We start from the raw sequence: 14,944 nt of genomic DNA, 5'->3' as shown, positions 1-14,944 counted from the left end.
TTTCAGTATAGAGGTAGCTCTGTGTTGCTGAAAGAAGTGCAAGTAGTGAGATGGCACTTTTCCTTTTTCTCCCTGAGAGGAGTTCTTCCCAGTTGATTCACCTCTACACCACTTACAGGTTCTTGCTTTTTGATGCATGTACCAAGACAGAAATTTCTTACATTTGCTCTGCTTGTTCTGCAGAAGACAGAAGCTTCACTTCTTAGAAGCTGTTTGAGGAGCTTGTGAAAAGAGTCTGAAATGGCAGCTGGGATGGAAAATAAGTTGCAAAGAAGTGAAGCTGGTCTGAGAGAAGATTGCAATGAAACTTTGGAAGAGCAGAATAAATGGGATCCCAAAGTGCTCACTTAATTGCAGGACATGAAACAAAGCTCAAGTTGTCTTACCAAATGCAGCAGCAGTGCTCGTATCCACCACTTTCACTCTGACAGATAGATCCCAGCACATCTTGTGCCTCTGCATGCATTCAGGTGCTTCTGTCTCTCTTCGTGTGCAAAAACAGGGGTTGTATACTTGCTTGTAATGCACAGCATGCTTCTCCCATATCAGCAGCTGATATTGATGTTACCTTGTAGAAAAGAGAAATGGGTAAATTAATAGGTAAATTGATGGGAAGGCTACTGAACAAACAAACAAAAAAGTAAATAAAAATTCAGTAAGTGAACATGGCAGCAGCAGAAGTAAAGTCATGCTTTAAACCCTGATGTTTTTTCAGCCTTTGTCTGCAAAATCTGATGTAATTGCTCTGCATCTCTTTCTGTTAGGCATCAGTGATATTTCCATATTCCCCCTTTTTCTTGAGAACATACAAATGAAATCCTTAGGTGGGGATGATACATTGCTAAGGCAGTGCAGGGAGAGCTAATTCCTTGTCCCGTTCTCCCCAGACTCTTTTAAATGAATGAATAATATTTATATTTTAATTGTGGAGAAGTATTTAAAGCCTAGCAACCTGATACTGACCCAGCCCTCAAATCGTGCAAGGATTAGAGAGTAGATAAGGAGCTCTCCTTGCAATGGCCTCCACAAGAGTTGGCAACATAGGAAACATTTCATGTGTCAATAAAATGAAGTAATTGGGAATTGGCAGGAATCACTGTCCTTGTACACACAGGGCAGAGGTGGTGGGGTTCCTTCCTGTAGACAGAAAAGTCTGTAAGTGTTTGTGGGCTCTGCTCCCTGTGCCAGTAAGGAAAATAGGCATTGGGCATTTCTGCAAAGCAGCACAGCCAAATGCATAAATAGCTAATTCCTTGGTTTTTACTGTAGGAATTTGCTTATTGGAAAACTCTTAAGTTCCCTTAACCCCTTTAACTGTGTTATAGAATAAATGAGAGGTGTTGTTTTACTGAAACTGTGCGGTTCTGTGATAAAATCCTAACCGTTCTGAGCAATCTGAGCAAGACCCAGAGGCCTCTCCTGTCCCAGCCCTGCTTTTACATGCACATAGTAGCACGCTCCTCGTGTGAGCGATGCCACTTGCTACTCTTGAGGGGGGGAAAAAAACACCAGGCCTTTAGAATGCGTGAAATCCATTTGTGCTTAGGGTGCTTGTGGGATATGGGTGATGATTTAGCTTTTCATGTGATTTATATATGTATTTTTTCCATGTAAGAGCAGCTCTTTCTTCATTCCCTCCAGGGGTAGCTGCTGAGCACAAGTCTCTCAGAGCATCCCCTGTTTCACATAGAAATGCCCCTAACCCAGGGCTATGTGAAAGATTGGTCTCTGTGTTTTGATTTATCTTGATTTATTAACTGAGAGGCTGTTGTGCAAGGATTCGGGTAAGTTTCAAAGGGCTTTTCCTAAAGGCACTGTGCCAGGTCCCATCTCTCTCTTGATGCTTTCCAGCTCAGGCTTCTTGAAAGGAGAAATATATCCATAGGTGGGGGGCCAAAGTGGAAAGATGTGATACTAATCTGCTTTCACTGGCTTCTGCAGTCAGCCTGGTACTCAGGGGCCTATGTTTGCACAGGTCACTGCGTGTGCTTCTATCTGTGGAGCAATTTCAAGTGTTTCCTTGGCTCTTCAGCCATGTCAGAATATCTTGGGGTATAAACTTACACTGTGCTTTCTGAGACTGCTGTACAGTTGATTATTATTTCCCATTTTGTGGCCGAAGTGGTAGCAGCACAGCCTAAATAAAGATCAGTTGTGGCACAGCTCCTCCCTTCTTTATGACACTTGATGAAGACAAGGCAGCATTTCCAGAGTGGCTTCAACAAAGGCAACAAGCTCAGTTATGTCATCCTTAGATTTCTGTGGGTACCTGGTACTTCTCTGGCTGGGAACGGGAACTCTAGCTGGCTTTGTATGTCCTCAAGGTGTCTTTTTTTGATGATGCTTTACTATTTAGTTTGAATGGTTTCATCATCTGTCTTGTCTTTTTTTCCACAAGCAGGAGTGAGGAAATGGGCATGATTTTTAGTCCACTAGGAAACGCAGTGTTTATTATCCCTAGGGGCTACGTTAAGCATGCGACCAGCTCCCATCCCAATAGAAGAGCCAGAATGGAGACAGACACCTCCCCCAGTCACAGCTACCTCTGGGACCTTCAGACTACGGCGAGGCAGTCGGTTCACATGGAGAAAGGAATGCCTGGCTGTTATGGAAAGGTATGTCATTTGGGGGCTCTGGAGAGGGGCACTTAAAGCCAATGCAAATATCCTTTTTTCCTGCTAGCTTCGTTTTCATGAGTGTACTTCAGAATGGCACATGCCAATAAGTGTTAACTGTAATTCCACATAATAGAGTAGTAGGAGCTATTGCAGCCCTTCTCTTGTTTTTGTTTTTGAAAAGTGCTGTACTCCTCTGGACACTATTATATTTTGTAGCTGCTAAGGAGTCTTTCCCATTGCTCACTGTGAGAGCATTGGTGTTCATTCAGTTCATGCTTTTCTTTTGCAGAAACCTTTCCATCCCATCTGGTCCTGCCTCTCTCGATGGAGTTCTGCACACTCTTTATACTCTGCATTTCTCCTTCCCACTTTCCTGGTTTAGTCTCGTAATGTTTCAAGTTATTTTACATTTGATACTGGCATTTCAGCAGCACTGTAATTGTACAGGATGCAGAACTTTGCCTTAACAAGCCATAGATTTCCTATCCAAAAAGGCTCTTACAACCTTTTTACGTGAACTGGGAACAGTACAGAGCAAAGTGGATATTTCAAATACATATGCAGAGTGGTAGGTGATCATTAGAGCTCCCTACTCTTCACTCCTGCAGAGACGAAGCACTCTCTGAGCCAGGTCTCCTTGCTGCCTATGTGCTTTTCCCTTCCCTTTCCTTACAATAATCTCTCTTTTATGGGTAACATCGTATAATAATGAAGGTCTACTGAACTCAAACGTAGTTTAGGGATGAATGTTAAATTCTGATAAAGGCTAAATGACTGGGAGGACTTTTCTTCTCTCCAGGAGCATAAAGAACCTCCTTTACATGAAAGCACTGGATGATGTTCTTTACACACTACATTCCACCCTAGTTTGCAAATCCATTGAATCTTTGGCCATTGGATTTTTAGGATGTGCTTCTGCCATGTCTTTACTGCTGCTCCTTCCTCTTATTTGCAGGAGGGTCTTTGGAACTGATTGGAATCAGGAGGGTGTCTACATCTGCCTTACCTAATACCAAAATACTGAGCTGAACATCTGTGGGTGAGGCTGCAGGCCGTCACAGCAGCTTTGCAGGGCTGAGGCCAGTAACTGTTTCTGTATTCTGTGCTGGCACCGTACTGCACAGCTTTGGCTGAATATTTCCCCTAAGAAAATAATGTAAAGGTTTAAAATCTATTCTGCTTTGCTACACCCATCTAGTGTAATGTCCTGCTAGCAGAGGGGTTGGCATTTACCTGGTGTGTCCCCCTCTGCAGTGTGGGAACAATGTCTGGTACTTCAAAATGCTTGTATGGCTGTCCTGATTGCCATGTGAAGGAATACAGAAACGTTACAGCTCTGTGTACCTTTAAGGCCATGCCATCCTCTTGTTAACTTGTGTGTAAAATATTTGCTTGCTTTGAGGTGGAATTACAGCTATCTTGGCCGTGGGTGTTTTCCTGCCGACCATTATTTGCTGTTTGCATTATGATAGTGCTTTAGGCTCCCTTACACGAGGTGCTCTGGAATCGGAGCAGAAGGAGATGGTTAAGGAAGTTCTTTCCTCCTCCACTCCTCCTCTCCTAAATCCAGTCTCTGCTGTGACACTGTCACTGAAGTCAGATGAGCTGCAGTGGTTTGATATACATCTGTTAGAAAGGTTTCCTTTTGTATACTGAAGGAAGCAAGTCAGCACTGACATTGGAAATCATCAGGTACTGTATGCAGATATGTAATCACCTGATCTAATTTTGTATTACTCTCTTTCTTCTTTTAGCCACTCTTGGTTTTGTTCACTGCGTCTTGTTTTGCTCTCTGTAAGGTCTCTTCTGCAGGGGTTTTATTGTTTTTTGGTTAATTAAATGGAGGCTTCTGCCATGTTCCCTTCATCCTGGCTTTAAAAATAATTTGCAAAACCCTTGCTGCGTCCCTACAAACACTGAATTTCACAATGTTATGTAGGGGTACTGGAAAGCATGGCCAAGAGTTTTTACCTAGAGGCAAGAATACAGTGAACGAACTGTGGTAAAAGCTTTGTATGGCAATAAAACAAAGACAGGTTTGGAATATGGTTGTTTAACTGCTAGATGCTCATGGGCTTGGCTGAGCTTAAAGATGTTTTATGTGACAAGTTTGAAATGATGGGAGAAAAACACTCACTTGGGAGCCCTATGAAGAGGCTGACTAACTTCACTTCCAAGTCACCAAAGTCCTCCAGGCTCTTCAGTAAGGTGACTCAAAGCACCAGCCAGCACGAGGGTAACCAGATTCCAGCTGTCTCACCCAAGCAGATCAGGTTTGCTTGATGCCATAGGGTCAGGAATCGTCATTTGGCCCACAAACCAGTGTTTGGCATTGAGTGTGGACTGGGGCCATTCAGCTGGAATTTGCATTTTCCTCTCAAGGGTTAAGTTTTGACTGTGAGCGAAGGCGTCTTACTCACTTTAATGGGCCATATTCCTTAATTAAATGCATGTTTCATTATGCTGCATTTGTATGTCCTGCAGCATCTTAATATGCTGTTGGTGCATGCAGGGATTTAGGCACCTCGTTTTGAGCTGCTTTTTTGGGTCTCTCTGTAAAGTGTTTGTTCACCTGGGCTTTCTGGCTAGTCAGCAATGAGAAGCAGGGATCCAGAAGGCGATTCCATCACACTGATGCAGCTCATGACGAGTCCTGCACCTTTCTCCTAGGTACAAGAGAGGTCTCTTCTGCAACAAGACCTGCTTCAGTGATTTATTTCAGTGCCTAATGATAAGAGGGCTGAATCTAGACATTAATGGGAACTCTTGTGTAGGTGATGCAAAGCTACTTTTTCTTGTACGCTTTTGAAATGTTGCTGTGAAGCAGCAAAACAGGCTTTGGTGAGGATCAAAGTCTTGGGCTGCTGTGTGAGTTAATTGTGGTATGTGCTATTGACTTAGAGTCGGTTGGGATGAAATGCGGTTGCTAAAAGTCAGTGTATCAAAGCTGAGAGCACTTCAAGGAAACAATCTGAATTTGATGGTAAAAATGACAAGTGCTCCCCAACCAAAAATGCACTGAACAAGTCAGGATTTGTCCCATGTACTGAATAAGAAAGGCGAGGACTTCTCAAAACGCAAATCCACAATAATTCCAACGCAATTAATTATATCATGTTGGCAGCAATATCATAATTAAGATTACAGTTAGGCCAGCACATATATTGAAGTATCTGATGTGCCTAAGTGTCTTTTTGTGGGGTATGTGTATTAAAGAAACTAATTGGTTTACACTGGATTTCCAGAATAGTGCTTGCGGTCTCTGTAATTCAATTCTCCAGTCTTTACTGCTCTTTTGGAAGTTCTCCCAGGGCAGTTTATTACTCGCTGGGCTTAGATTTCGGACAATAGATCCAGAAGGTCTTGTTCTCCCTCTCTCTGCTTTTCTTCTTTTTTTTTCCTCCCCAAATATTGCTCCGAATATTTATGTTCTGAAGGTGAAGAGGAGCAATAGTTCCAGAAAGTGAAGTTCTATATTTAACTTCAGACTAGGTGTGGTTCAGACAACTGCAGTGCAAGCTCCCTCTCACTGCTGCGCTAGTGATATCAACCTTGACCTGTTCTCCTCTTGAGCCTCCTACTCGTGAAATATGCTGAGTTTTGTGAGCGGTGATGTCGTGTGGCTTTACCCTCCTTTGGGAATAGAGCTAAGACTTCAGCAGTCCTTTCTGTTCAAACCTGAGGTTAAACTTGAAAGTCTGTTGCTGGTTCAGATTCGTGTTGTTCTGCATTACATCTTGTCCTAAAGATTTTCTTTTCCTCTGCTTTACCTCTTTTTCAACCCCTCTCATTAGAACTATGAAATTCAAAATCCCCTTAGGGTTTTTTTTCTTCCTCTAATGAAACTGTCATCTTGTCTGTCTTTTTTCTTTAAGTTATTTGTGCTTCTCTAATCGTATGTTGCAGCTGAAGTTTATCTTTTCTTTCAGGCAAATTGTTACTGAAGAATGATCTGAGATCAGCAGCAGGATCGATGGCAATACACCCATTTTAAGGCACTCTTGTTAAGTGCCACTAAAGCCTGATGGGAGGGAGGGCCTGAGTATTGTTGGCTTTTTTAAGTATATGCTTTATCCAAAAATTAAAATAACTATAGATTGTGCTCTGGACAACATGAATAATCCATTAGTTGAAGTATTTCAGTTTATCTAGAAAGGAGGGGCTTTTCTTTCTGGTTGAAGGTTATTTGGTTCGATTGCTTGTATTCTTTTAATTGTAATACTTTACTTTGCTCTTGAAGCATCCTTTTGTAAAGATGTATTAAAATTAAAGGCAGCAGATGATACTGATACCTATTATCCCCATTGCATAAAAGGCAAAATGGAGTCAGGTGCTTCACTTGGCTTTGTGATCCGAGGCAGCTTTATTCATAAAAGAAATTAGTTTAGATTTCCTAAGATACTGAGGGTATGGTTTCATGGTATAGCTGAGCTGAATTAACAGTTTGTCACCATCTCATCCTTTAGGTGTTATCCTGTCTCATCACCCTTTTCAATTCCTCCTCCTCCGTTTCCTTGCTCCTGCCATCCTGCACTGTGCCAGATGTGTTTCTGTCGCATGGAAATACCTGCCAATTCAGCTTGGTTCAAAAAAAATCACATCAGTGTTTCCCCCTCCATTTTTGTGAACTGATTCAGCTTGCTGTGCAATGAGGGCATGCCAGAGCTGGTTCAGGGCAAATGACAGGAATGCATGACTGAGAGCGAAGGGAAGGGAAGGCTTACCAAGAGAAACCTTACAGATTTTCCATGATTGTGTTTGCATGTCAGTTTTGTCTTTTGGTTTGACTTAGATGAGCTCCTGCTCCGGCTGAAAGCACAGTCGTGCTGGCAGTTGCACTGGCGTTGTTGAAGCAGTGTCCTTTGATTTTTGCTGGCCATCCCCCTGAAGAAGCAACTTCTGCAGCGGTCCCAGCAAGCCAGCAGAGCCCTGTGCATGGTTCTGGCTCTGAGTGATATCAGGTCTGACATGCGTTATTAGAAATTCTTCCGATTGTGAAAGCACTATTACTGCAGCTCTCCTGAGCGCCGGGGCTTCCACAGCTTCCCTGGGGAAAATGAGAGCTCTATTAGCTCCTGAAATTCAGTTAGGAAATTTTCTTAGTTAATTTCATCCCATTACTCTTAGTTATGTCTTCTAGCAGAACCTTAATACCAGCCCCATAGGGGATCTAAGTTTCCTGTGTGAGGCTTTGGAGGAGATGTAAGTTTTGGATTCATTGTGTTTCTCCCTCTTCAAGCTGACAACAGAGCAGGAAGTAATGTCTTTTGGTCTCTTCCATTAGGCTTGTATATTGTTAGAAACAGAACATCAGTTTCTCATCAATGTAACAACATCCATCAGTGGGCTTGGAAATTCTGCTTGCCTTCCTTGGGCTTTTCTGAGCCAGTGCTGAGAGGTGGGGAGTGCTGAGAGTTATGTGTTGCAGCATGTGTGACCCTCAGATATATTGAACTTCTCTGTGGCTCGGTGATCTTGACTGTAAAACACTGAGCCAAACCAAAGGAAGAGGGCTGAGCAAGGAGCTCAAAGCCCATAACCTTTGGCTTACCAAGGAGGATTTGTGTTAGGTCTTAGGCAAAACTTCCTAGCTTTATGAGTGGTTGAGCACTGAAGTTACCTATAAAAACTGTGGAATTTTTCTCTGGAACAGATTAGCTAAAACCTGTCAGGGTTTTTCTGATACACTTGATCTCAGTGCAGAGGGAAGTGCTGGATGACTTCTTCACATTACTTTCCATTTCTTTCTATTCTATTCTAAGGTGTTTGTTAGTCAGCAAGTCACAGTGGGAGGTTTAACTGCATTAAGTCCTCTGAGATCTAAGGAAGGAATTATTATTTTTTTTTTAGGATCTTCGTTTTCTGTTCATACCTGTGAAGTGCTTTGAGATCCATGACTACAGGCACTTCTGCAAAGGCATTTGGTGAATTTCATTTTACAACTTAGACAAAATCATTTTGTTGTCTGAAAGTTCAAGAGGTTCAACTCAGGGTCAGTGCTGTATGTCTTCATAAAATGCAAGAGCAGCCATTTTCTGCTTGCTACACAGTCAGTATCTTTCTTATTTTGCATTAGATCAAGCTACATTCCCTCTTAGATATGCATAATAGCATAAGCTTCCTATTTTAATCAGCTGTAAGCAAATCCCAGTTGTGTGGCAGATAGCACACAGCAAAATGTAGTACTAGCATATCTGTCCAAAGTGCTCACCAGGCACTGCTGTCTGGAAGGATTCAGCAGCTAATGAGTTACTTTTCTTCTTTAGGGAGCTCAGGTGCTTTTTGTATCTTTGTTCTCTCTCTCTTTTTACTATTAAAAAGAGATCTGTGGGAGGGGCGATTCCTTGCAACAGACTCCAGATATTTTTTTTATTTATTTTTTGCCAAGGTCAAAATAACTGAAATCAACATTTGTAAAGGGAGCCTTGTCAGTCTGACCTGTACCAGTGTCTCCAGTCCAGGGCCAGTAGATGCTTCAGTATTATGCCTCCTGCTCATGAAGGCAAAAAGCAGGATTTCATCCTAAGGCACACCATTGTCTTCTCATACAATCATGGTAATTCTCGTACAACTGGTACCAGAGATCTGTTTGTACCCAAATGCTTTGAGTAAAGTATGATTGATATGTGTCTTGTGGGCTAATGTCATTTTTGCTGGTTCTGATATCACCAATGTATCAGAGGATCTCTGAGCTCTCTTAACATATTGTTTTTGAAAGCATCAGTTGGCTCCTTCTGGGGCAACTTCAGAGTGTATCTCTGGATTCTTCACCAGTGCAGCACCCAGCTGCTTGTTTTGCACTTGCATTGAGTGCATGTGACCAGTTTGTAGAACTGTGTCAAGGCGTTGTGTAGGGAGGGGTGGTGTGCAGGCAACCTCAGTTCCACCTGAATTCCTTCTGGGAAAACATGAGTATGTGATAGAATGCTTGACGAACACTGAATGATGGGCTGTTTAATATCAGCCCAGGTCAGGCTCATTAAAGAGCAGCCATCTTGTCCTTGTGCAGCTTTTCCAGCTCTATCTTTTCTCTCTGGCACAAGAGGTCCCTGCACTGCACTGTGGAATTCTGTCTCAGCTGAAGCTTAGAGGCTCAGCAATAACACAAGTGATGATGATGACAGTGTTTATCATTCTCTCTTACCTTCCTCTCTGGTCAGTGGCTAATTCACATGTGGCTACAAATCTTATAGCTGTAGACAAAAACTCCCTTATCCTGATTTTCAGAGTATCCTGCTGTTGCAGCTGTGGGCATTCTTATTATTCACATAAATATGTAATTCCTTCTGAGTCCTGCAAAGGTCTTTGGGGTACCTTGGGAGAGCTAATTATACCTAGTTTAATTTTGTATGCTAAAACGTGTTTGAAAAGTTGGGGATCCCTTTTGCCCAAGTATCTCTGAAAGAATAAGAACATGGCATTTATCTTCCCATGATCATTCATCTTATACACTACTGTCAGTGTACTTCTTACCTCCTCCCTGAGCTAAACATTCTTTCTCTTAACTGTTCTCAAATGAAGTCTCTTCATTTGCCTCTAGTAATGTGTATTACCACTCTTCTCTAGACCTTTTTTTGTTTTTGCTGGGCAACCTGCTCTCAGTAGCACTGCTTAAGTAGCAAGGTTAGATCAGATGACCTCCAGAGGTGCCTTCCAACCTCAACAACTCTGAACTTCTGTGATTCTGCATTTCAATTTTTAGTGATCTGGGTTAGGTGAGAAGGGACTGGAGCAGCACTGATTACCATTTTTCCAGAGTGATGTTACCACTGATTGGAAAATGGAAACACAACCCCTGTTTTTAAAAAGGGAATAAAGAAAGACCCAGGGAACTACAGACCAGTCAGTCTCACCTCTCTGTCTAGCAGCATCACTGAGCAGATCTTCCTGGAGACTACACTAAGACATAGGATAAACAGAGAGGTGGTTGGTGATAGCCAGCATGGCTTCACTAAGGGCAAATCATGCCTGAAAAATTTGGTGGTCTACTGTAATGGGGTTACAGGTTTGGTTTATAAAGGAAGAGCAACTGTCAGCATCTGCCTGGGCTTGTGCAAAGCATTTGACACTGTTTTGAGCAACATCCCTGCCTCTTAACTGAGGAGATGTGTATTGGATGGACAGACTACTTGGTGGATGTACGGTTTGACTGGTCATGCTCAGAGAGTTGTGGTCAGCGTTGCAGTGTGTCCAAGTGAAGACCAGTGATGAGTGGTCTTCTGCAGAGTTCAGTACTGGGACCAGTGCTATTCAGCATCTTTGATGGTGACATAGGTAGTGAGATTGAGTGCTGAGTGGTGCAGTTGGTGTGTTGGAAGGAAAGGATCTGCTATCCAGAAGGGCCTGGAGAGGTTGGAAGCGTGGGCCTGCACAAACCTCGTGCAGTGAAACAGAGGTGAGTGCAAGGTTCTGCAGCTGGGTCAGGGCAATCCCAAGCACAAATAGAGAGTTGAGTGGAGAAGGGATTGAGAGCAGCCCTGAGCAGGAACTGGGGGATGTGTGGAATGAGAAGCTCAGCAAGAGTCGACGTTGTGTGTCTGTGCTTCAGAAAACCAACCATATCCTGGGCTGCATCCAGAGCAGTATGACCAGCAGGTCAGGGTGGTGATTGACTCCCTCTGCTCTGCCCTCGTGAGATCCAACATGCAGTACTGCTTCAGCCTGGGGCACTCAGCACAGGAAAGCCATGCATCTGTTGGAGTGGGTCCCAAGGAGGCCACAGGGATGCTTGGAGGGCTGGAATACCTCTCCTATGGAGGCAGCTGAGGGCTAGAGTTCAGCTTGGAGAAAGTTCTGGGGAGATCTTCTAGCAGCCTTCCAGTACCTTAAAAAGGCCTACAGGAAAGATGGTGAAGTACTTACAAGGGCATGCACTGACTAGACAAGAGATAAAAGGATAGATTAGATATAAGGCATAAGTTCACTTTGAGAGTGATGAGGCCCTGGCACAGGCTGCCCAGAGAAGATGTGGATGGTTTATTCCTGGCTGTGCTCAGAGCCTGGCTGGATGGGGCTTTGGGCAGTCTGTGCTGCTGGCAGGTGCCTTGGCCCATAGCAGGGTTTGGACTGGGTAGGCTTTAAGGCCTCTTTCAACCCAAACCATTGTAAGATTTTGTGATCCTAAGTTTATACAGACAGAAGAATCAGATTTGTGTTGTTCCCTAATCCCAGCCTAACAGCTGGTTTTGCTGATGACTTGTGTATTGATTGCAAGTATGTTTTCTTTGAGTAGTCCACAATGATGTATGTTTTTCCTGAATGATTACAACTAATTTAGAACCAGTTGGTGCACATGAGTAGTTTGAATATATTCCTTTCTGTGTGCATTACTCTGATTTTTGCAAAGATATCTAATGAACTTCAGTTGTGAGGGAGGGAGTGTTTAGGTATGTCTGAATTTCTCAGCAGTGATCTGCATTATTGGTATCTAAAATAAATCATTTACTTTCCAGAACGTTGTTTAATGCAACTGTTAATGCCAATCTTTTTAGATCACAACTTCTTTGAGCCAAAGCTTGCATTTTGTTCATGTGGAACCTGCACAGCGGGCTGTCTGCAGTCATGTTGAGATCTCTAGGTGCTGCTTACCTTGATGTCCAGTGCTGTAGGTAATATTTCTATGGCTTTCTTCTATACCAGCATTATACTTACTGGAATTCTTGGCATTCTTCTTTCTATGATTATTCTGTTTTAAATACAGAGGATCACATAGTAAGAAAAAGCTTATATTAACTACACCATTGTATTTTCCTCATTAATTTCAGTAGGCAGAGAAAGTCATGACATACTTGTTACAGAAGCTGTCTGAACTGGACCGTGGTATATTCGGCTTACATTTTATGTAGGTATTTTGTAATGACTACTCAGTGTAAGCTGTCAAAACAGCCTGATCCTATTGTAACCCATGTGAAGGTGATATATCCTTGGATGTGCTCAGATACAAGGATGTAACAGCTGTGCTCCATTGTCTCTGCCTGTACTGAAAGAGCTTCATAGAATCATAGAATGGCCTGGGTTGAAAAGGACCACATTGCTCAACCCCCTGCTATGTGCAGGGTCTCCAAGGCTGCCCAGAGCCACATCCAGCCTGGCCTTGAATGCCTGCAGGGATGGGGCATCCACAGCCTCCTTGGGCAACCTGTTCCAGTGCCTCACCAGCTCTGGGGGAAAAACTTCCTCCTCATATCTAACCTAAACCTCCCCTGTCTCAGTTTAAAACCATTCCCTCTTGTCCTATCAAATGAGACAATGCTGGGGACTGTGTTCAGCTCTTTGGCAGCAAACTTCTGGGGAGTTCAGCAGATAGTGCCCAGAGAGATGTTTGCTGTTGCATTAATAAATAAAAGTGATCATAAGGCTGTGATCATCGCCTTTGGCTTTTTTTTCAGCTTACTTAAATTCCTGAGAATGAACTAGGCAAACCCTGACCTGCTGAGGAGGGTCGTTCCAGGTCCAAGCTCACCTGAAAGAGATAGCCATCAGTGGGTGAGATTTACCTGACCTGTATGTAATCTTATCCATGGAGTAAACCCACTTAAGTGAATTACAGAATTAACATCTTGAGCGCTCTGGAAAGAATGAGGAAGGAATTAGCACTCAGGTTGGCACTTTGTCACTTGTTATTTTGATGCAGCCAGCTTGCAGCACAGGGTGTGCATCTGAGCACCATCCAGCTCAGCACACTGTTGGATGTGCAGTTATTGTTTCAAGAAGTATGCAGAGTGTTTGTGATGACTCTCACTGCAGCAAGTCTCTGAACAAGGTCCAAACCTACCTCAGTGAAAGGAAATTCTGTGCAATCTAGTAACAGATGTGAGGTCTTTGTACAAGTAATAAACAGAGCAATTACAAGGAGAAATGAGGGAGCAAAATTCCTAAGCAAAACTCTTAAAATATGTTACATCATGTATTTATGGGATCTTGGTTAGCCTGTGGAGTGTTTTAAACAGACTAAAAAGAATGCTTTATCAGAAAACCATATGGGCTTTAACCACAAAATACTCTGCCACATCCTAGGTTCTTTTTTATCCTTTCATTTTTGTAGACCAGGATTGCACAATTGACCTTTTTTACTTGATTTTCCTTTGGAGCACGCATAAGTTTTAATGTCTTGAATTCTGTGCTGCTTGTAAGGAACTTGGTGAACAAAATAGAAGGGGTGGAACTATTCCGAAGAGCTTTTTTGGTATAATTTTCTCATAAACAAAAAAGAATGAGAAAATAAGATACATAAGTACAAAACTCATTCAATTTGTTGTTTGTTATGTACGTAAGCCAGCGCTCTTCCAGTTTCTGAATGCTCCTTGATATTCTTTAAATCCCAGGAGCGTTGGACTGGGACTTCCTGTTTCATGCCCAGCTTCTTGTTTCAGTCAACCTTTATTACATCCTCTTAAGAAACTGATTAAATTCTCTATACTGCAGGCAGGGCACAAAAGCCTATTGGGAGACTTCTGTCCAGCAGGCTCTTATTGCTCTAGCAGGTAAAAATCTGTGTTCCTGGGATTGTTTGTGACCAGCATGTACCTATCCTTCCTCAAGCAGTATTGTTGTTTAACTGAGTAGATCCTGTCCTCCACCTCTTTTCTTCACTGTTGACCACCATCATGGAGGTAAACCATAACCTCATCTCAGCTTTGAGGTTTGTTCAGGTAAAACAATCTGTTCCTCTTGCAAGATAAGCTTTCAATTTCTCTGTTACCCTGAGTGCTCTCTTAGCTGTTCAGTTTTAAATTCTAGGAAGACCAAGGCTGTACATCATTCAGGTGTGGTCTTGTTCAGCTATTTTAATAGTGTGGCTTAACAGCCAGGGATCTTTCTTTTCCAGCTGATGATACTTTTGTGTATAGAAGAAGCTGCTGTTGTTCCCAAAGTATATGACCTTGCATACTGCACTCGTGCATTTCTATTTCTTGCCCTTAGGTTTGTCTGTTACTTTTTATGATACCCCAGTTCCCTGCATTGGCATGACTTCTGACTTTCTCATCAGCAGATTTCATTACCTTGTTGAGACTTTGTGTTAAGATCATTAAGTGTTTTCATTCTTAAGATACTCCAAAGATTGTACCCAAGGTCATTGATGATCTCCTTCCAGGCCATTATTTTCAATCTTCAGCCCAGTTCTTAGGGTAACTGTCTCATAATTGTACTAATGTGTCCTTTCTAAAATTATTAATATTTTCCTGTTTATCACTGTATTGAATGGTTTACTGAAGTCCAAAAGTGCTAAGATTAATTTTCTTTGGCATAGAGAGAGAATCTAGAACTCTTCAATTGCTTTTAGAGCATTACTACCAGTAATGTTTTAGTCATACCTCCTAAGAGAA

At 42.5% G+C, this 14,944-nt stretch overlaps 1 protein-coding gene across 25 annotated transcripts in view; it reads left to right on the top strand.

Moving 5' to 3' along the window:
* Positions 1-14,944, top strand: part of HMBOX1 (homeobox containing 1) — a 728,731-nt gene that overhangs the window by 78,282 nt on the left and 635,505 nt on the right. For all 25 annotated transcript variants that reach the window (XR_007375417.1, XM_048937428.1, XM_048937427.1 and 22 more), the window contains one exon: positions 2,462-2,615. Coding sequence is in view for 24 of the 25 variants with exons in the window: in XM_048937428.1 (XP_048793385.1) it covers positions 2,462-2,615 (154 nt within the window). In the remaining variant the exon portion in view is untranslated. The remainder of the gene's footprint in view (positions 1-2,461; positions 2,616-14,944) is intronic.

The sequence above is a fragment of the Lagopus muta genome, chromosome 2 (genome assembly GCF_023343835.1).
Source record: "Lagopus muta isolate bLagMut1 chromosome 2, bLagMut1 primary, whole genome shotgun sequence".
NCBI classification, from domain to species: Eukaryota; Metazoa; Chordata; class Aves; order Galliformes; family Phasianidae; genus Lagopus; species Lagopus muta.
This window is presented reverse-complemented; position numbering and strand designations above follow the sequence as displayed.